Raw genomic sequence first — 24575 nt, forward strand, 5'->3', positions numbered from 1 at the left:
TGAAGCATTAGTATAGTTTGAATTTTTATCAGAGTTTGCTAGTGCACAGAAAGAAAAATACAGGCAACAAATTCAGTAACAGGAACTGACTGCATTAGTTTCACACTTTCCCACTAGTTTCCTTGGATATTTATCTGTAGGCTGGTTTACATTAATACAGGGCAGTTGAACATTTAAAGAAGATAATATTCTACACAGAATTTAATAAAAAATGAAGCCAAATTGCATGCTCAGTAATCTTTTTGAAATTGTCCAATTACATGGTCATACAATTTTGTTCAATAGCAGTGGCTAGCACAGGATACACAGGAAGTCATTTTTCCACAAATGGGAGCTAGTTTGGAAAACTTGTCAATCCTCCCTCCACAAGTTAACAGCTAAAGTTATGCTGCAAACTTCTATGCAAGTAGGTAACTGCAGACAAAACCAGGGTCTAAAGCATCTTGTTAAAGACTTTTCAAACCTACAAAACAACTCTACATTAATATTATCCCAGTCCCAAGAAAACCAATGGGTCTAGGACATACCTCAACATTGCATGAATCCCACCACTTAAAAGGACATAGCAACATTCATGTAAATGCCTTAAAAAAAACAAAGAACATTTAATGTCTGTAAAACATGCTGTAGAGAAGTTTATATAACTTGCCAAAATATCAGCAAGTCTTTCAGCAGTTGCCTGAGAAATCAGAAGTCTTCAGATTCACCCCCTGAACTATTGCAGAAAGCTTTAGACAAGCCTAAAAATTTTTAATTGATTATTATAGATTTCAAGATGACTTAAAAGAGAAAAAAAAAAAAAAAAACATAAAGAAGTGTTAAAATAAAAATTAATATTGACAAATAGAGTCTTCTTTGTTTGTCCTGCTGACTTATCTCCCCAGAACAATCTTCCTCCACTGATGCAGTATGCCCATCTGTGCTGGCAACAGTGATGGACCTGGGTGGTCATCCCAAAGCTGTCCAACTGCAGGAGCTGCAGCTACACTAGAACCACTTTGTCCCCTCACCTATGTTAATTTAAGACTGAATCAGAGCTGTCAATATGCAACTCGGTGAGGGACCCTGAGCCCCAGGGCACAGAGCACCCTTCCATGGCCATCCTTCCACACAGCCATGGCTTCATCGCCTGTGGTAGGCTGGTGGAGGAGGGTGTTTCAGGACTCAGAGGGGGACCTTCACCACAGCCCACCTGCCAGACCAGATGCTCTGCTGAGATGCCCCTAGGTTAACAGCAGGTAAGCTCATACAATGCATCTTTTAGGAAAATAAAACATATCAAGTTTCTGTTTCCAATTTCCTTCTGCTGCAACAGCAGCCAGAAGGTATCTCCAGAGAGGAACAAATCACCAGAACTATAGCTGGCACACGAGTCACTAAATGATCTAGTATTTGAATTTAGTATGCAGCAATTAAAATAACACACTTTCTATTTAGCTTGTGCTGCTCCATTCAGAATGATTAGCTAGAAACACACAAGAACTTTTAGGTTCAGTAATGCCTATCTGGAAATTAAGACTGAGAGCTTCTTTACCAATACTACAACAGACAATGTAATAGATCATGCTTCCTCTTTTACTCCAGTCTTACAAACTTGTATTTCAGTAATGTGTAATTACAGTTTATATTGTGGGAATGACAGTCATATAGCTCATGCCTTTATGTATTGTCACCGCAATCTCAGTATATTTTCACTGAACTTGTGTTCCAAAGCCAGAGACATATCCTGATTCTAAAGTATGTGGGTAAAAGAGACACATAAAGACATTAATATAATTTTAACCTGTGCAGTAGCAGGTGTAACCTGCGCTTGACACTCATCATTTATAACAGTGTGCTTTTACTCCATGTTATTCTCTAGATGCAACAGTTACCGTGGTAACTGCATCCCAGTATACACATTCTACATCATAAATACAAATGGACATTTATTTCTTTTTCCACTTGAACATTTAATTGTCAAAATCCACATTTTTTTCCAGACTGAATTAAAATTTAGTGTGAGAATGAGCTGAACATAGTTACAAAACTATATGGAAGGGCAGACAGAAAATGCACGAGGTGTGAGGTGCCATTTTTTTTGTTCTACTGTATGCATGACAAATATTTTACAATTAGGGAATTTTATCTGCAGTATGAACAGATGATCAGTCATTGTTCAGAAGCACAAAGGGGAATACGTCATACTCATATATTTTCCATTTTTAACCCACATTCCTGTTTTACTGCAATTTTATCTTTTATCTCAGCTAGCAGTTGTGCCTTTTTATTATTGCTCACTCTCATAATGCATCAGGTGTATGATCCTCAGACTAATTCCAAGGAAAAAAAGTCTGAGACTGGCTTTATACATAATGGAGTTTTCAGTAAATAAGCCCCTGTGGGACAAACTATTACACAGTGCATGAGAATTACCATGCAGTTCTCATTAGGAGTAACACGTTGCACACCTAAATTACTCAATTTCCTAAGTTACTTATATAGGTAAAGCTGTGAACACACTTCACTTGCCATATCTGGGACAATTTTTGTATGAGCAGTAGTACCTCACAATTTTCTTCAGTATTTTAATCTATAGTTAGACTACTATTTTTTTTTCAACTATACATACTTTCACAGTAAAATTTACATGAACAGAAGCTTAAAAAATGTATTATTTACAAAAGTGACTATTATTACTAATTATGAGTACTACAATACATACAAAACCTTTGTTAAGCAGCAGTAAATCTGAAGGTTTCTAACAACAAATGCTAACATTTTAGGATACTATAAAAATATTAATGATAATAAAATTTCCTGAAATGTTATTTCTGTTGGAGTGTTAAAGTGAACTGTAGAATTTTATTTTGTTACAACTCTTGATACTAATATCACTTCAACTTGAAAAATTGGGAGCAAAGCCATTCAGACCTATTCATCCTCTCCGCAGTTTTCATATCAATCATTTTGCTAGCACTGAGCTTTTTAAATAGATTTCTAAAGATTTTTGAAGAAAAATGGCAGGTATTTAGCATTATCTATCAAGCTATAATTCCTCTCTATTAATCATGGAATTGGGGCTAAAAGGAGACGCAAATCAAGTTTTAACAGGTATTACTTGCATTTGGTTCCTAAACAGTAATATTTCACCATTGTATTTATCATCTACTCGACAACTGTTTAATCTTTTTTCTTCTTCTTTTTGTGTTTTTGTTTGGTTTTGTTGTTGTTGTTTTGGGTTTTGGCTTTTTGTTTGTTGTTTTAAGGAAAAAATGTCTTCTGCTTTGTAACCAATATTTTTTATGTACAAGGAATAAAGGCATTAGAAGACAAGCCAATAAAGCTGTCCCTTGACTGATAAAATGCAACTGTTGAATATACACATAGAAGAAAAACAGTTCAGTGTCTCTAGCCTCATTCTGTAAATGAGAATTTTGTTCTAAACTGTACTTTGGAACTGGCTTTGTAAAGGTGTCTGGAATTTCACTGTATGTTTGTAAATATGATCAGCCAAATGATTTCAGATACAGAAGAGGAACGTGCTCATTAGTTAAGGACTGTATAGAAATGTCCAGTCTCAACACATGTATATGTCTTTTCTTACACAGCCACAATTTCCTCACTGTTACAGAGACCAAAATCACAGCTTTTACCCAAAGATACCACCAACGGATCAGATGAGTTGCCAGCTAAGACCACGAGTTTGGTACAAATTCTCCATGATCTCGAAGGAAGTTAAGAAATCATCAGTAGCTTCTCTTTGCTCAGATGGAAAATGGAACATTGCAACTACTGAAACCTACAAATAATGCACGTGCATCTCCACAGAAACCCTTGAGAAGTCTTCCTAATGTCAAGTGGTAAGTAACAATATTTGCTTCAGTAGCCAAAATATATACATACCTTTATGAACTAATAAATTTACAGATACACACATGCGTGTGCATCTGTATCTGTCTAAATAGATGCACACAGATATATTTCACATCAACCTGAAACTACTTATTTACTTACTTTTGGTAAAACAGGGCAGTAAAAAGTCTAAATCAAACTTTTCCTTTACCCCAGAAAGCCTGTATAAATGCACACTAATCTTGTGATAGGATCTACCCTATGCCCAGAACAGTTACACGTCTCTTCAACATGCAGTTACAGATGCAGGTGCACTAGCTCTTTTTCCATATGCAGTCTACTTCAGTAACACCCAAAGTTTCACCAGGCTTAGATAAATCTTTCATCGTAAAACAAATTGTCTCAACCAGTAGTGCTAAAAAGTCATCTTGTTCATAAATATGTTCCTTATGCTCCTATAAAGTATTGCATTATGAAAACATTTCTAAGGTTCTGAATGTGCTGTAAGAAAAAGGATAATTATTCTAACTTCCCACGCCTTTATTTTATTAGTACCAACTCTTTTAAAAACAAATCATTAACAAAGGCAACCACTTAGACGATACGTACTGGCACATACAAAGAATTTAAGAAATTTGCAAGTCCTACCTACCTCAGTAGCAAACTGTTGCAATCCACCAATATTAATTGGTCCCTCCTCAGTGGCAAACAAATTGCAGCCACCAACACAGAGATCTGATGTTGGACACACCATCCCGCACGTCAGGCCAAGTGGATTGTCAGAAAGGATCATTTTGGCAGCTCCATAATAGTTCTGAAGGAAAAAGAAAGAAAAAAAATCATCACAAAACACAAAGACCAATAGTCATATACCAAGGAAGCAAAAGTTAAAAAATTCAAGAGAAAATACAAAATACTTTTTCTTTAACTGGCTGCTAGACTAATACATAAATCATTAATTATTTAATTTATTATACATAAAATACATATTAAATAACACTGACATTATTTCAGCATTCCAGCATGTTATACAGCATTATGTCAAAGATACTGAAAAGAAGGTCAGCAAAACTGTCGATTATGCAAAGATAAAACTTTTCTTCTTAGCTTGCAAAATAGTTGCATCTTCAGACCAAGGCAGCTGTAGGATTTTTAGTGGCTCAACAAATCTATGTACCTGTAAACATACAAACTATTTCTAGGTCAATTGGGTAGCTGAGTTGTAACCCTTGTTCAAGGTCTGACCTAAAAGTGCCATTTAGATTATTGGTTCTTTATGACACAGGGAATAAAAAGCTTATTTTACACATCTGTGCACAGCACCTCTGTGGATATGCCTGTCCAGAGACAGAGAGTAGTGCCACCAGATAGTAGTGCCAATTGCCCGAGTCCCATGATGAGGGGAGGAGGAGGTTTCCCATGTAGATAATATACTACTGAATTCTTTTTTGAACTCTTTCCTCAACCCCATACTGATCAGGGCAAACACTTATCTGTCTGTTTCCCTAAATAGCAAACCAGGGAACTGATTAAAGAAGTTATGTACAATTCACACCATCACAGATTCTCAGTATTCAGTGCACATCATCAGAAAATGAAGTTTCCTGGTACATGAGAGCTTGCAAAATTTCTTTCCATAATAAAAATCTAAGGAATGTCCATTAGCAAACTCTCAGTGCCTGGTGGTTGTTTCAGACTGGATAGTGCCCTTAACAGTGAGCATCAGAGGAAATTCCAGGAGTGAACTGAAGTCTCATTTAGAAGGGCAGAACTACTGAGGGCAGTTCTGCATTTGCATTATATTTACATTAACGAAATTATAGTGCAATTAAGCTGCTTACATTCTATCTTTTCTTCTGTCGACTAAATTTAGAAGTTTACTTAATTCTAGTTCTTTCTTCATTTTACTGCTCCTCCCACCCACTCTTAAGACCTCATACCAAGTAAAGCTCATGAAGATGGGTTAGGTGCTACAGTTTTCTTTAACGGTCAAAACACAACACAGTACCACTTAGACGTAGCACAGAGATGAGGTTCCCCAAAAGTTTCATCAGTGAGAAATGAATACTGGGATCTCATCCCAGCTTTCTTCAAACTAACCATACCTGAAAGATTAAAAAATCAATATGTCTCTTTCCTCTTCCACCACCTCCTCCATATCCCAATCTTCAATAATTATAACTATCATGAAACTGTTTTCTATAACAAACACCTTTACACCCCTGTCCAGCTGACCCAGAACCACCAGAAGATGCTGGGTTCAAATGATGTGAAATACTTCGTCTCAGAAGACTCTATGCAATGCCTGTGACCTACTGCCTGTCAGGTAGGCTCATCTACCCAGAAGTGTTTATTCAAAGTGAACCCTATGCCACACAGAGCAAAAATCCATTTCTGAATAAAAAGAGCGGTGTCAAGATCTGACAATATAACCAAAAATGGGTAATACGACTTTGGTGTGGGAAGTTTCAGTTCACTAAAGACATATTAAATTACTGAGCATAAAATTCTTGAGGTTAAACCAGCCGCTATAGACACAGCTAGCTATTCCCAAGAGAATGTCAATGTTTCAGAAATGTATTTGTAGATGTAACTGGACCTTTTGCTTACAGACACTGGTCTTCTGCACAGCATGAGCTCCTGTCCATCATGTGGAAATACAAAACAGCTGCCTAGGTGCACTTTCATAGGATTTTCTTATACTCTATTAAAATACATTGAAATTCCAATCCTGGCTGAACAGGCAATCTCTTTACACAACTGTTCTGGGAGAACTTTTAACCATTTTCCCTGTGGTGACTGGTAAGGTATCTTACCATTCCCAGTTCTCACTTATTTCAATGCAAAGGAGTATTAGTTAAACAGAAATTGTATCTGTTAGCCAATATTTTTGCTCTTTCAGGTGAATTAAACTGTTTTGATTCACCAGAGATTGTTCAAGCTGCTCCAAGCAGCTAGTAAAGGCGCTGTAAGCTCAACTCAGAAGCAAAACACACAAGTCCAGTAATACTGGAGATGTCCCTGACACATAACCATGCAGACACCAGAGGTGACACAGGCAATGCAGAAGACCCACACCTTTCTGAAGCAACACTCAGACCAGTACAGATACCCTACAGAGATTTAAGAGGTACTAGATTCCTGTTCCTCAGGCAATTACATCTAGACATTCCTTTTTTCCACTCTAAAGGAATAATTACAAAGTAGGGGATTTTTCTCACTAAATCAAAGACAAAACTCTTTTCAAAGAATTGTTGTTCAGTTTGATATTTCACTGCATATGAGAGTTGTTTTCCCTTCCTGTGTTGTCCAGGATTATTATTTTTATTATCTTCAACTCTGGTTTAATGGAAACAATTACAACATGCATTCCCCTTTAAGTAAGCTCATTAAGAATTTTCTAAATTTGGGCTTTGTAATTAAAATCTATATATGAATCTAGTTATTTATGCCTAGAACAGAAAGCTGTTAAATATTCCCTTTTAAAATGAATGTTATTACATATCTGTAAAGTATATTCTCACACGTGAGCTGTGCCACTACAGGCAGCTGGCACATTTTACTTGTTTTGCAAGCTCAAACCAACTTTGAGCACAGCTATGCTAAAGAAAGACAGGGTATGTTAAAGTAGAAAGGAATTCAGAGAGATGGGACCAGGGTCATTATGGGTATAGGACTGAGATCATAGCTTATTTTACACAGGGGATATCTAGGGAGACCTGTCTCAGAACATCATGCCAGAGTTTGGTAGGGGGGAGGCTAGGACTCAAGTCCTGAAGCAGGTGAAGTCAACTGCTGCCGAATTCTTCATTTTGGGGAAACATGGTGAAGTATATGAAGGTGTGGTCTTGACTTGGGATGTTTTGAAATGTTGCTGTCATGATCATGAGTTGCTGCTGCTACCACTTGTAGTGGCACCACTGCTACATCTGAGAAAAGAGGAACCATGTCCTCTTCAAATGAGAATACCAGAAGTTATACAGTACATGTTACCATGCTAAATATTAGGACATTAGATGAAGTGTATCATAGTATATCTCTTTTCTAGTCTTAACATCTGAAATAAGTTTTCATGATAAATTAAAAGACAGTCACACCTGAAGTTCAAAGTGTGGCATTTATATTTGGGAGCAGCAGATCAGGTCTTCTGTTCTACTTCACTAGTGTGCTCCAACTGTGCTAAACTTGACACCTCTAAAGATGAAAGAGAAGTGCAGGTTCCATGTTGACTTGATTTCCCTGTCTGCCAAGAAAAAGTCACCTTGTGTCAATTTAACCATTGGTAAACTTCTAAGGTACTCTCAGAACACCTGCAGCTCCCTGCCTCTCCTCTTCCACCTTCCAGAACACCAGTGTAACTACAGTACCTATTGCCACTGACACTGCCCACTACCAGTGACAGGACACAGCCTGTGTACGTGCTGCCACCATGACTCTGTGTAATGGCTCAAGAGCAAGTTCATCTGCAACCCTAATGACACAGAGGGCATCCATCGGCCAGCATGGAGACTGGGCTGAGCGCAGGACTTCAGGAGCCTATCTCTGAGTTGCTTCTTCTCTGTCCTTCCATCTTATTTAATCATTTATCCTGCCTTTACCATGTTGATCTACCATCTAAAGGATCAAACATGATTAGAAAAATGTTTTCCAGTACTTGACAAAAACTGACAGGGAAATACAGTACAGTCTAATAAGTTACACCAAGCAGTGTTACACAAACTGTGCTACAAAACTGCAGTCATGTTACTACAATAATAAATGAGTAATGTTTAGTCCAATTAACACTTTGTGCTTACATAATTTTTAAGCCGAAATACGTATTAGTGGTCATTATTTACTAGTTGAATTAAAGGTAGAATATTCATAGAAAATTCACATTTTATATAAAAAAAAAATATCAATCACTCTTATTTCACAAACCCAGAGTGTAGTAGGCTGCACACAAAATAGACAAGAGATGCAGACCTGGCAAGCTGGTAACTACATACCACATGTTTTACCTGAGACAGGATCAGAACTAAAGAGAGGCTGGCTTCATTAAAATGACAAAGTTACTCCAGGGCATAAAATGATGCAGGCTACCTTAGCAGCTTGTAGTAATTTTTTTAGATGCTGAAATAATAAGATGACTCAGTTGGCTAGTTTCTTACAGACGTCACAGAGGAAGCAAGTCTAAAACTAGAATGTTTCTGAATTTTTTAATGAGATAAATGTCTGCTCCTGCTTTTGTTCATAGAATCTTTTTTCCTGTGCACTTCCATAGAAATAAATTAATCTAACTGGATAGGATGTTTTGTGGTTTCCTACACCAAAATGTCAATACATACTACATTGCTAACACGGGGAACAAAAACAAGCCTTAAACAGACATCAATAATCAGTGGAAACCAGGCAGAGAGGATCTCCACATGTATCATTTGGAAGCATTATATAATTTGCATGCAAATGAGACTGTTTTTTACTTGAAAAAAAGCCTATTAAAACACACAGGATCAATACTGAGAGACCAGAAGAAATTGCATTTACTATCAGGAAACGCTTATAGCGTCTTTTCTTTTAAATCAATTCAAGAGCTTCTTATATAAATTCATTATGCATCAGGGTGTTTTGATATTGCATTTTTCTAAAAAACAATGAAAACATGCATTATCGTTCTTTGTGCAATAAAAATGAATACACTAACTTCATCAGGATTTTGGGACACAGCAAATACTTCAGAAGAAAAGAAGAAAAAAGTGGTTAAATTCCTTTTCATCTGGGTTTGGTTTAAAAAAAGAGACATAGCAGAAAATACACGAAAATATCAACTCCTATCCTAGTTCATGTTCTGTGACGCCTTTAAAATTTACTCAAGACATATTGGATTAAAATATTTTCACATACTGAAGAGCCACTATTTCAAGTATGTTGTTATATAAGTAGAATTTTTCACACTGACACATACCAGTTCAAATGTAACAAGAAGCGCCCCCAGTCTGTCAGCCCCCCCAAATATCTTCTGAAGAAGAAGCAACAAAACACAACAGCAACTTATCAAATCGTACATATTCTATATTATAATGCTGATGATTTTTAATCAATCCAGAAATCTTTCACATCATTTGACTTGTGTCATCGTAACAGGACTGTAATTTCACACAGTGTCACTATCTTTTTATGAAAAAGGACAGAAGAAATATCTTGTACTGTCATTTTGTCCTTTGTAGTCTAGAATGTGAGAGATTCCTTAATTGACATAGTGTCATCGCAAAAAGTCTATTCTACATAATTACACTATGGCAACTGAAACCAGCTGTCAGCCATTCCATTACACTAAGTACAAACAGACATCTCAAGAAAAGTCACTGTTTCAAGTGCATCAATTTAACACCATTACTAGTTTCTCTTTTAATTTTTTTTTTGTATTTAGTGACCCAAAATATACAAAGATTAACAGAAAAGGCTATATAAAACAGCGCTTTCAAAAACCTGCAGCCTCAAAGTAGTATTTAAAGATTAATTGTGATGCATATCTTTATATAATTATTATCAATCATCTAGCAGCTTTCTGACTTCCACAATCCTTCATTGTACTAACAGTATCCCACTTACAGTATTTTACATATGAACCGTGACTCACGATTTTCTACAGTCTTTGCAATGGCATATAGATCTTTGTTCATTTACTCAGAGCTCCTCTGGCAGAGAAACCCCAACATTCTGTTTCTCTCACCTGTCATAATCCTGTTTCTCACCATGTTTTCTCCCTCGTGATCTTTTCTTCATTTCATTTTCTCTTAATGATTCCACAGCTTTTTGTCTCTTGCCTTCCTTTGTCTACCTACTTCTCTCTCTTTCTGATTGCCCAGGTATTTCTTCACTCCCTCCGCCTCCCAAACTTTAGATTCACCCTTATCCCTTGGTAGCCATCTCTATCTTCCAGTTTGTCACCTCTCCCATTTCTCCCTTCAAAAACTAAATTTCTCTCTTAAAAAATCCTATACATTTCCTTTGCATTCATTTAAACCTAAACATTCACCTGAAATCCTGAAACTTACTCTTGTGTTCCAAAACTGTCTTTGTAGTGGTTCCTGGCACTCATTTCTCCCCCATTTCTCTATTAGCATTCTGGACAGCCCAGGGAAAACCTTTTATGCAGATGGCAGCATGGCTTTGTTGGTTTTAGGGTTCGGGTTTTTGTTTGTTTGGGTTTTTTTGGTTTGGTTTGGTTTTTTAAATGATGGCCACCAGAAGGCTTACATCCACCTATAAAGTCTCCTAGAAAATGGTTGATGTGTCAAATCAGTTTAACTTTATTATTATGGGATGTGGAAGAGTAGTGCCTTTCTGAATAAGGAAAAAAAATATTGAATCAATGCCAGGAATCACAATACTGCAAGACTTGAGATAAGTATGTGAGAGCTAATGACAGAGGGCTGCAGTGACAAAGTATGATTTCTAAGTACTGATAACACAAAAGTTACTTCTGCACCTCCAACTCCTCACTACAGACTCAGACTACAAAGGCTGAGTCGCCCACTCCTTATGCCCATGCCATGTAACACAGTATCTCCATTCCTAAACTACACTCAAAGTTGTTTTTCGATGCGACTACTCAACCATAAAGGTGTCTGACAACGCAAAGCTCCAAGACAGCCTCACTGAACAGTAGAAAGCTAGAGCATGGAAGCTCTGTTGCTTTCTAATGGGCAGCTTCCTCTGGCATACATTTCTGCTTAATGGAGGAAAGCTAGACAGGCTGCAAGTGTTGAGGCTGAGCTGCTTCTGGGAAGCTGGAGGATTTTCTGGTTTTGTACAATACTTGCTTATGCGAGTCCTAAAGGATAATGGACGCTCCAATTCCCGTTTTGCCATGTCCTGCTTGTTTTAATGCATCAACATAGGGAAAGTAGGACAGAAAATCCTAAAATCACTCGTGGTACTCATTCAGGTGTAAGAATAGCAAAGCTTTCCCCTTCGGCAGCTGAACAATATGTTGTTTGATAGGTTATTTTTTTTTCTTTATAAAGAAAGAAATAATTAAGATGACACTTGACTATTAAAAAATAAAGACTATGCACTTTGCAAAGTTAAATGTGAAGATTTTATTAAAGAAAGGACAGCTAGAAGTCAGAATGCTTGTTTGCCATCTTCTGCTGTTTAGAAACAAAAGTAGTAATGTGTGCATAGTGAATTTGAAGTCTGGTCCCTGAGAGACATAATTGCAAGCTGTCTGTATCAACCGAGATACTCTGACTGGGAAGACGCAATAGAATAGATTGTACCTTTATAAAGTGGAGTTGTAATCCAGTTTGTATGGAAAAACAGAATGGAAGCTGTGGCCTAAACTCTACTGAGCCACAGCAGCTAACACAATACAGTATAAGTGACATTCTTCTTCTCAAAGAGGCTCAAGGCTCATTGAGTCTGGCAATTCAATTACCCTCTCAACCCAAAACCAACCCCTCCTCCCTGTCCCTCTTCTGCTCCCGAGCTCAGGTGTAATGGCAGAACAGCCAGAACACCTACATTGTACATGGCCTGTAAATATCTAAAAAGCCTCAGGCTTAAGAGAACAAGAATCCCTGACCTTTTATGATTGGTGTAGCAGTTTTCCAACAAAACTAACTACATACAATAGAACTCTTAAATACCAGTAGAACTCTTAAATACCTCACAAAGTAATTCTTTTTCAGTACACTGCTGTCTAAATACTCTATATTAATAATGAATCATGTTTAAATAAATACCTGCCTGCAATACTGCTTATTGCTTGCACAGGGATGATGACAAAGAATTTATTGAACTGAATCTCCTCTAAACAAGTCAGAAGGTAACCTGATGAAGGGAGTTTCTCAAGTGAGTAAAGAAAGGTTCAGAAGCAGAACAGGGACCTCAATAACCCTAGAAAACATGCCCAAATATCATGGATTTATTGACTTCAAATTATAGAATCACAGAATGGCTTAGGTTGGATGGGACCTTAAAGATCATGTAGTTCCAAGCCCCCTGCCGTGGGCAGGGACATCTCACACTAGACCAGGTTGCTCAAAGCCACATCCAATCTAGTCTTGAACACATCCAATGACAGAGCATCCACAGCTTCCCCAGGCAACCTATTCCAGTGTCTCACCACCTTCACAGTGAAGAACTTCTTCCTAATTTCTAATCTAAATTGACCCTCTTCCAGTTAAAGCCGTTACAACTCATCCTATCACTACAAGCCCTTGCCAAAAGTCCCTCCTCAGCTTTCTTGTAGGCCCCCTTCAGACAGTGGAAGGCCACAATGAGGTCTCCCAGGAGCTTTCTCCAGGCTGAACAACCCAAGCTTCATCAGCTTGTCCTCATAGGAACACATGAATGCTTCTGTGCTTCACCTATTTATTTTGTATAGAAGCTACCAGATATATTTATAAGCTTTTGGATTAAAAAAGCAAGTTTATTTACAAATTGAAATGAACAAAGAATACTTACCATTTTGAAAAGTATTTTCAACAACATAAAATATCCTTGAATGTGTGAAGTAAATACTTTTATGACAACAATATACAAATATTCAGCAAGCAGATTGCTGAGTGATATCTGAATGATTATTAGAAAAAAAACTTAGAAAAATGTATAATAATGTGAAAAATTACTTACTGGTTCCATTAAAAGAATTTAGAAAATGTTAAGTTAGAAATCTAGTGTGGTTTTCAAAAGCACACCATTGTTGTATTCTATCCGATCTAAAAGTATATGGTGCAACCACCACAGCCCCAGAATGAAAGTGGGGAGAGGACTGCAGGCATGGTAGTGGGCTCTCACACAGACCATGTCAGGGTCACCACTTCTGGTGAATCATTTCAACTGTCAGCACCTTTCTCTCAGCTTCCACCTTCTATCTATAGCTTGCTTGTTAGAAAGCAAGGAGTTTCTAAGTGCAGTAGCATCAAAACAGTAGTACATAACTACATCTAGAAACAAAATCCTATTAATAAAAGAAACAAGAAGAATTTACTGTTAATTTTTCTGAAGAACATAGTTCAAATGGAAATATTTTCTAGCAAAGGCACCAGAAATGCATTCATTGAAAGGAAAATTAAGCCCAGCAGACTGCAGCCATCAAGGCAAGGCTTGGTTCCCTCTATGCACTGTGAGGCACAGCCATTGGCATGGAGGCCACAAATATGCAAGACTTCCCAGCCTTGTTTCTCAGTCCATGGCTTCAGCAATTTGTTAAGCATATCTGGTTGTGGTTTTTTTCTCACTTCTATTTTTTTTTTTTTTGAGTTGGTTTGTTTTTCTCTTTCTTTGTTTCTAGAGTCAGCATTAGAGCTGTGCAGAGAAATGCTTCCATAACCATGCTATATTAGATTTCTTCCAATGGGGTAAGGAGAAAAAATGAAGGGTAAGATTGTATGTAAACTCACATCTATGTAAACTGTATGCAAACTGTATTTCACAGAAGCAGCACTGATTTTAGGCATGCAAATGCCCATCCTAACATCTTAAAACTGACCATCATCAGACTACCTGACTTTTTAGCACTTCCTATGTATGAATGTTTCCTGCTGTCTCTGCAGTTATCAGGCATCAACATGAGGTAAAAGCACTGTATACCGTTTATGAAAACTAGTTTCAGAGTGGATACAGAAGCTACATATAGATAGGGATAGGGTCCAAAAAGAAAGGCTCTAAGTACATTTCAGTAATCTAAGATACTTAGTTTTTTCCATGAAGAATATTAAATCTCCTGAGAGATTCTCTTCTAAAGCAGGATTTCCTGATAAAACAGCAAGAGATCAGGCAACCTACTCGGGGCAAAGCCAGCATCTTACCCAGCATCTGCAGCTTCTTATCAGACAGCTCAAACAGCTTTTATCCACCTCACTGACCACCTGACACACTAAATCCAGCCCTATTAAAATCCACAGGTGTACTCATTGGCTTCAGCAGGGCAAAGACTTCACACCTTTGAGGCAGTTTCCTACCTTTATTCCAGTATACCTTTGCTAGAATAGAACTTTCAAAGCTCTGCAGTCACCGCACCTTGATTTTCTCTGCTCCGTAATAGATTCGTGGAATTCAGAATGAATCGGCTGTTAAAATTACTTATCCTTTCCGCCAAGTCACAAAGGGTCATTGCATTTCTGAGGCTATCAGAGTCTAAGAGACCCACTACATTTGTTGTTCCAGGATGCTGCTAGTGTTAGTTCTTCATTGTGTTGCAGTCTTGATTCCATTTTCTGTGGTTCCATATTCCCAGCTTTTATGTTTTGATAGTCAGGTCCTTTTTCTTTCCTCAAAACACATCACTCTATCATCCCCAAAGCAATTTGCATAACTAATCCTTAATAAGAAAAGACCACTCTGGTAAAATACTTCCATAAAATTTGCTTCAGGTTTCCTAAACAAACTACAGCACGGCAATAAGATGGAGACTAGCAGTTTCATTATTGCCTTGTACCTTCTCTGTTCAGTTTGCCTGTTTCACCAGGCCTAGAAGAGGTAATAAGCAGCAATATGTCACATGTTATGCTATGGTGGCAAACAGATGCCTACATTCATGAAAATAAATGCTGCAGTGACAGGGTACAGATTATGTAAGAAAACTGTCTATAAGCAGATACTGGGCACAATGTTGATTATTTTAAACCACATCAACACACAGTCATAATTGATACGTGTATCGTAATATCTTCTCTTATCCTAACGTTTCTTGTTAAGGTGCAGAATTTACTGGTGACTCCTCCATACAACACACAGTGCAGTAAAAGCAACGTGGCTGTTAACACACAGCAGTGCTGCTGCTGCCCACTTCGCTCCAGCTCTACCATCACTGTCCCTTTCAGATCCATTTAACAGTGAGACTTCTTAGAGCAGCAAATGCAGTCACAAAACCTTTTTAGCACCCTCAGTAGATTATGAGTCTAGTTGGGCTCATACAGACAAATAAATCACATGGCACTTAATGACTCCACAGATGTGAAGGAAGTTTTAAAAGGTATGGGGCAATCAATAGCCAGTCATCTTTACGCTATCCCAGACCGGCTAATTAATCTTGCCATATCAACTTTACAGTCATCTTTATTCCTATTTCTGACTGTTAAAAGTAATTTGTAAACCACAAATCAGAATAATATTTTTCATATTTCATTACAATTATAGCATAATAGACTATTAAGAAAGGAAAAGGTACAGTACCTCCAAACAGGACATTTCATTTATTCCTGCAGTATTTTCTTAATAATCTAAGTGACTGACTACATTCCCCATATCCAGAGAATCTATAAAGTACAAGAAAATATCCCTTGACATGATCACTTTCATGCCCAAGGAAAATTTAATCTATAATAACTAATACAAAAAAAAAAAACCCAAACCTTTAATGAAAAGTTTGTAACTGTAATACCTCAATGTTAAATAATGACATTATAGTGCTGTTTTTCTGAACATCATTACATTTGAAAACCATCAAAACTAAAATCTTCACAGAAAAAGTGACAGGAAAAAATAGATGTGCACTATGCACTATCTTTGCAAGCACAGAACAGCAGCAAAAATAATTTAAAATTATTATTTTTGTTGAACTTTAAAGCATCTGTTGTAAATACTGATTTATTTAAGACTTCACAAAGATGAATCTTGAAATGCAATCTCAATAACAGAACTGCAAGTAGCTGCTGTTACCTGCTTCCACGCACTACCACAAGCCTGAGTTTACCTTGTTTGCAATACTTGTGATGAATGACTTGATGTCCAGATTAGTTGGGCAACTCTTCTGACAGGGGGCATCTGCACACTTCAAGCATCTACAGGAATAAAACAAAATGTGTCAAGAAGCTATGGAATACAAATGCTGCCAGTAGCATAAGATTTTCAACTTAGTACGGTGGAAGATAAGCCACAAAGGCATAATATGGAGTATTTTCATAAAATTTCTATTTAAAACCTCAAAACACTACATGATCATTATTGACTTGCATTCAACACTGGTTAGGTCTGACTCCATTTTACAAAGGAAGGCAGGCAGGTGCAGTTACAACCATACGGACTACACGTCTAACTATATGTCTAATCGCATAGAAGTAATTTTTTCTCTGGAATCCAAGATTGCTGAGCTTCTGATCATTTCATTTTTCTATTTGAGAAACACCTGAGCTGTGAATCTAAATTTATTAACAGTTCTCAAAGTGTCATTGTGTATGAAATTCTGTATGTTGGACAATTAGACATATAAAAGCAACAGTATTTCCACAGAGAAAGGAATTACTTTTTAACTGTATGTGCTGAATAAGAATGGATGATAAATTTTAAAGCCACTTTTCTACAGGTTTCCTGTGATACGTCTGTGACCTCTGAAACGAATTCAGTGGTCTTATTCATACTCCCAGCTGAAATCCCTGAGACCCTCTTCTTGTCATACCTAATGACAAAACCTAACTACATATTCAAACATACTAAGTAGCAAAGATTTGTTGCCTGTTCCTGCATAATCATCCATTAGGATGTACAAGTCTCATTCCTTGCACAAGTCCCATCTAAGGACTAAGTCCTCAGGGTAGTCTATGCCATTTGCAGTAAGCAAGCCTAACAAGAGAAGGTAAAAGTTAGAGAAACAGTTTATTCCTCAGCTATTAAACACAAAGGTATTTGTACACACTTTCAGTTTTACATATCAATGATTATCATAGGTCAAATGCCACACTACTAATTAACTCAGAATTCATTATTTCAGATGCTCTTTCAATAGTCTTTTACTAACATAGAGAATTTATGTAAATTGTGGTTTTAACAATCTGTGAAACTTAGGATTTTTTAATTTTTTTTAATATGTATTATCTGAGCACTACTACTTATGCAAGTTCCACAAGTCCACCTTAATTATTATTACTTAGTGATAGGTAATACTGCAGCTAGCTGGGGCATAATATGTTCAAACACAGAAAAGCTGCAAGAGGTCTACAGACAACATGCACAAAGATATGAAGAGCATAGTAAAAAGAATGAAATGGCTGAAATGTCTGCACTGAAAAACTGGTCTGACTCTGACAATCAGACACACTGCTTTTGTTTTCTTTTTTTTTTTAATTAAGAGTGGAATAAGAGAGAAGGTAAGGACAGTTAAGTAAAGGACTAATTAGTCTTTCATTTTCCTATTCATTATCATCCAGCTGAGTATTGCAGAAACTATGGCACCAGCAAAATTTGAAGGCACATGTGGTAGCAGCTGTTTGGGTCTTCTCACCAATCTAGTCATGGGGAAAAGATCCCAGAGGATCTTTAAAAGAAAATAGGTCTCATATGCTATAAAAGCTGGGAAATCTGATAAAGCCTAATCCAGGTTCAACAACATCGTCTGTTACCAGTTCAGGATGTTAAAAGGCTCTGGCAGAAGATCACCAGCAGGTTTAGCTGTGGAAGTTAAACATACCACTGCCCAGCACCACCCACTGACAGGTACATGTTATAGACGTGTTAACATTGCAAAATCAGGCCTGGTGGTGACCTCAAAGGGTTGATGTGGCCAGAGTATGAGTCAAGAGGATGCTCTTAGCATTCTAAAAAAGGTTAAAAGACAGCAAAGTTTTAGTACTAGAAGCCAGGAAAAAAAAAAAAAAGAAAAAAGAGATACACTAGACAAAATGCAGCACTATGAGGGCTGGGATGATCATTTTGCCTGTGTAGGCTGTAAGGAAATAACAGAAGTGGAATATCATGCACTGAAAAAAGGCACTGATTCCATTATGACTTTTTGTTCTTCACTTTCCTGTATGTGGTTTCCTTTAAAATACAACAGTCCTGTATACAAGACCAAAAGAACTGCACTTAACTAAATACTTTTCTGTGGATTATATATAGAACAATGTCATGTCAAAACTGACTAGAATGACACCTAGCAGGATAAGCAGCATGCAGACTACCTGTTGTGGCTAGCAAGCATCTTTACCAAATTATTTCCTCTTTTGATTTTTGAGCTGCTTCACAAATAACAGCTGTTGAAAATGTCAGCTATTGGGAGGGCGAGTAACGCAAACTTGAATGGGAACTCCGGGGAGGAGGGGAGGGTGCCATGAATATGCCAGTCCAGACTTTCTCTTATAATAATACCATCTTCCAATTCTCTGAGCACTCTGCAGACTAAAGTGCACCAGGCTGCCATTAATCCCACTTATCACCCTGACAGCTCAGTAATTACACTCCCACTATAGCTAGGTACTGTAAGGTACTGTAGTCCTAATAAAACATCAAACACTGTGCAGAATGCATGCTGGTGAGGTGTTTTATTAAATTTGGGGGGTTGATCATCAAATGACATTACTGATGACCTATTTTTCTGTCTGACAATAAATTATCCTTTGACCATACCTTAATAGATATTTCAGAGTGCATTTACTGTACCAATGGGCAGGGTACTGCATTCTGGCGAACCAGGCAAAAAGCATAAATAAAATAGTAGAATGAACCAACCAGATAGTCATCACATTGGTGCAGGAGATTGATCCATTCAAAAATCACATGCAAAATCTGGTGCTTAAGGGAATACACTGACAATTACCATGAGTTTAATTCCACATGCATGTCCCCATATGAAGAAACATTAAGTATTATACATCATTCCTTTTTCTGTAACTGTCCTCCTGCTCTGTGAAATCCCACCTTTAATTTTACAAGGTTATTCCATTACTATTGTTTTAGCTCAAAATAACATAAACTAGAAATATACATTAATTTTTCCTAATTCACCTGCTAGCCCCTACCAAATTTAAACGAAAAGCCACATGTTCACTATTAAAAACAATAACAAACAACAAAATTAAACAGTCATGGTCATACTATTCTGGACTGCATAAAACTACAGAGCATTAGACAAAGCCAGACCTGTGCTAATCTCAGCATTTCTTAGTAAAAACACAGGAAAAATCCTTCCAACTATCAGAGAAACCCTGTTATCAATTTTTCCCCTATTTGCTCATGGAGCAGCATCTCCTTTAGAAACATATAAGCTATGCTGAATCTCAAAAGGTACCATATTCACTTCATATGCATATTGATTTCCATGTAAAAGGCAACAGCATAGTCTTTACACCACTAAAACTCAACTTGAGGAACTCAAAAGGAATGAGAGTTTCTGTTTTTGAAGCACATAGCTGTTGCTTCAACTCAGTCTCATTGTGAAATGGTAAATTAAGTTAGATATAAACCCCCTACAAATGCTATGCAAGTATAGCATATTTATATAAATATTTATGCAAATATTATCATTTGGCATAGCTTTATAGACATGCCTGTGACTATATAATGACAGAAATTCATGTTTTCCACACATCTAAACTCAGAATTTACATGTCTTACTGAACAGTGTTAAATTATACATATGTATCCCCACTGAACTTAAAATCTTTAATATATTTTAAAATGTTGCAACACTAAAGCTATTTCTTGTTTAAGGTAAGCATGTGTGTAAATCCCTTTTAGGTACAAGGATACTTATACAGTAGCTCAACGCTATCAGCTATAAGTTTCGTACCTACCAATTCTGTCAATGCAAAATAAGCACCTAAAACTGTGCACGTACACACACAAACTCATTCATTTGACCTCCAATAGCACAGGTACCAATAAAAAAAGACAAAGGAAAAAAAACTACAAAAGCATGCAACACTGAAAGCAGTAGATTACAAACATTTCAAGACAATGAAAGAAAAAGGCACTTCAAAATTGGAATCCCATTCTGTACTCTTGTACGCAGAAGAAAGGACAAATAGAAGCCATAGCCACAACTAAAATTTCAGTTAACACTTTTCATTGTTTAATTGTTGATCTATTACCTGGTAATTTATTTTAAAGTTAAAATATCTGACCAACAGATAGTCTCATTTCTAGGTCTAGACCAGCTCTTAAACATTTTTGCTTCTAAACAAAGTAGGGCACTTCAGTTACATTGTTACCTAAAACTGCAGCAAACAATTGTCTATATTGTTATTATCTGACAATAATATTGCTTGAAGTACAATCACATGTATGCTGATAGGCTAAAGGTGAAATAGATAATCTGTAGCAATATTCTGCAACAGATGACTGCTGATAACCTAGCAAATTTTCATATATTACAAAACAGGCAAAATAACCTTTATTATGGTTACTGTTGACAGAGGTTTAGAAGCAGATTAAATCCTAATCCATTTATGTGAGTTTCTGCAGAACATAAACATTCATTTTGAAAATAGTCTTTCAGCTCTACTATCTGCAGAAGCTTCTGAAACTTTATCCACTATTCAGAGAAATAGCCAAGATACTCACATAGCAGTTTTACACAGGTCTTATAATAATATTCTGTATATGCTTCCTGAGGATTTTGGTTAATTAATTTTAAGAGAATGATAGAGGTGATTCCATCCAAACAAACTAGAGGGAGTTTGCACAGGAAATCCAAACTGATGCCAAGGCATTTCTTGGTTCCAATTCTCTTGTACCATTCTCTAAGCCCTGAGTTGGAGATAGTAAACAGTGGAATAAGAAAGCCATATGCAAGGAAAAAATAAATCTATAAAGCCCAAGTTATACACCCATTGCATAACAATTTCATAATTTGATAACAGAATTAAGGAGTAAACATGAAGTATTTCTCTTGAGGTACAACCCCTTAACCACTTGTGCTTAATCTTATAAAACTTAGATGTTCTCCCCATTTGATTTTGTGGTACAGGGTCAAAGACAAACCCCAACAGAGATTTGGTCATATATGCACTCACTTAAAAGAGATGTCAAGATAAAGATCCTCTACTGCAATGGAAAGTCAATTGTGTGAACTTACTGTTGGCAGCTGTAAAAAAAAGACTTGCTGCCATTGTTTTCTTTATAAAAAATAAAAACCAAAAAAACACTCAGAACTAAGAATCAAACAAGAAAATCCTATGCCCGTCTGTCATCTTCTTCATTACATTTCACAATGGATAGAAGAGGAGGAAGAAGATTATAAAGAAACATTATCTTTTACAGATAGATTTTGTTGCCATGTTTAAATACCAGAACCACTTCATATAAGGGTTTGATGAGTACCAAAGACAAATGATACTTAGAGCAATATTTTTTTATTCAGAGTCAAGAAGCAGAAGTAGGGACACTCACATGCAAGGCTGAGAACTCTGGTTTGTATGTGCATTGTAACAATGAAGACAAAATAATCTCAGACTCAACTATGAATACATAATTTCAGATCTGTCAGAGAAACAGATACAATCCCCAAGAAATGTCTCTGAAAAAAAGTGCATCTGAAACTGTATAAAAGGCAGTGAACACAGACAGTGCCCACTCAGCCTCTTAGCAATGCACAGGACCCATAAAACCCAAAACATTCAGTATCACATAAATTGGCAATACTAATTCATCTCTGAAGAAAGAAGGAAAGACTCCCATATCGCCACTGTTACCTCTTCAGTCACCTAGGTGTACTGTGAGCCTTCTGCAGACCCACAGAAAATACAATTACTTCTGTCACTAAGTTTACATGTCCAGAGGAAGCAAATTTTTAACAGACAGACTATAGGATTAGAGATAGACACGACATCGCTGCTGGTAGCTACAGGAGGTGTAAGGGAGGTGGTTTTTACTGAAAGAAAGAAATGCTCAGAGGTGAAAGTTATTCTTCAGACACAAAAATCTCCTGCCCTAGTGCAGAATAATGGCACTTGGAGACAAGGCTATTTTCAGAAAATTAAGAGGTAGTGAATCATATGGACAAAGACTCCAAATCATTCATCAATGACTCAACTTTCTCTTTTCTTCTTTGGCTCTCTACATGACCATCATTCTTTCCTCATCTACTTCTGAATCCCCCTTGAGTGCAGGAACACCCCTCTCCCTTTTTTGTCTCTGCTTGGATGTCTTCCTATTTTCTGTAGTCTTTTTTCTCCACTCATCTGAAACTTCTCCACTCGTCTGTCCTATAACTTTTTACCATTCTTCAGCATAAGTCCATTTTAATGGATACTGTTGAGAACAAAAGAAGCATGATCCAATGTCTGCCAGCAGGTATTTACAACAGCACTGTCAGAGCATGCACCAGTCACTTTTCAATCCACGTTGAGTTTTTGCCACCTACCATCCAGCTCTTCAGAATGTCCATATCTGGTACGTTCCTGCACTAAAACTGTCCGTGCCTAGTGCCATCTCTTCTGCATACTCAGGACTGTGCTATTTCAGCCTGTGATCAGACATACCCAAATGGTGGCTACCAGAAGAAAAGTAGGTGGGTGGGATTTCCTCTTAAACCCTTGCTGAATGGTGGGAACACAGCCAGGCAGAGCCATGTAGCCAGCTCAGAGGTAGTGCTCTGAGTACTGCCCTGTGGTGAGAAGCCTACTCTGAATCAGTTCATGAGAAATTATATTCTGCCTGCTCTTGAATTCCTCTTGTCATTTTACTGGGACATGGAATTTTTCACCTACTATATTGAGATATAGCTTCAAAGACTACTACTTTTCACTCACTTCATTTCGTACAGTTTGTATACCATTACTTTAATCCTATTTCTCCAATTCATAAGGTTACAGAATAAAACTGCTATATAAATTAGAGTTTATTTAAAACAGAAAAAGCAGTGCGGCTTGCAGAATACTGTAGAACAAAGGTTGTGCATCAGCATATGTCAGAAAACCTGTACCAACCTTTTAACAAATCAGAAATCAAAACACTTTTTTAATATACATAATGCAAACCATTTCAATCGTTTTATGCTCTCATAGACTCAGACTGTGGACAAGAAAACCAAATAAATGGTTCATGTTTCTATTAGTAACTATGTTAGATGCAGCCCACATCAAATCAATATTATTGCTAAAAATATATTTATTTTAACATCAGAAGTACTAGAATCTGTACAGAATACCTTTCACTAGCTCCTTTACTCCCACACAGACTACCTCTTCTTTGGAGTTTTACTTGGGTAATTTATTTACAGCATCTTCAAATCTATGCTTTGGTTTTGCAGTCAATTTGTTATACATGCTCTGCAATATTCAAAGTTCTTTGATTCAAAAACAAAGTTATTGTGATAATGTCTGACAAAAAATTATTGCTGCAGTGCAGGAATAAAATGCTCTCAGATTGCATAAGGGCATGAAGTCCACTGAGTGTCAAAATCTATTTATACCTCCTCCTTAGTGGTAGATCTTAAACGGAATATGTCACCCATACATTTCCTGACAAGTATGCGTAGACTCACGGGCCACACACCTCTCTTACACCAAACCCATCTACAGGCTTTTACCTGCAGCAATTATTCCACCTCAGCCTCTATAACTTAAGGCAAAATTAACCTCTGATTCTTCATTTGAATGTGACTTTTTTCCATTTATTGCATTCATTTCCAAGTGACAAAGGTTTCTTTTCCAGCTTATCTGCATACAACATTTTGGAAGGTGCTATTAAAAAATCATGATCTTCTCTTTCAACTCCATCCAGGACCATGGTACACTAAATGCTCCTTTCACTCTCATTTTTGACACTACTGGTGTCAGTAGGTTTAGATCAGGTAAAAGAGTCAGAGAGAAAGATAGACTTTACCTCTACATAATAGAGACAGCAGCTATGAGCTCTAGCAAGATCAACCTATTTTCCATCAACAGGAATTTGAGGTTATCCTCAAACAGAAGTTACCAGTTTGGGTGCTGCCTTTCACAGGAAACTATGATGGGAAATAGTACCTGATGTGCCCAGGAACTGGTCTTTTCCTCATCTTTTCTGTTATTTCTTTATACTTTATGTTATGGCACATC

General features: G+C 37.0%; 1 protein-coding gene across 1 annotated transcript; it reads right to left on the reverse strand.

Moving 5' to 3' along the window:
- Nucleotides 1-396: 396 nt before the first annotated feature.
- Nucleotides 397-16607, reverse strand: LOC103771883 (dihydropyrimidine dehydrogenase [NADP(+)]-like; the record flags this gene model as incomplete). Its single annotated transcript, XM_008939200.1, has 3 exons — nucleotides 397-433; nucleotides 4487-4648; nucleotides 16520-16607. Coding segments are annotated over 3 exons (287 nt in total), but the record flags the coding sequence as incomplete, so codon positions are not given.
- Between the last annotated feature and the right edge of the window lie 7968 nt (nucleotides 16608-24575).

Source organism: Merops nubicus, unplaced genomic scaffold, assembly GCF_000691845.1.
Source record: "Merops nubicus isolate BGI_N331 unplaced genomic scaffold, ASM69184v1 scaffold14544, whole genome shotgun sequence".
In the NCBI taxonomy this organism is placed as follows: Eukaryota; Metazoa; Chordata; class Aves; order Coraciiformes; family Meropidae; genus Merops; species Merops nubicus.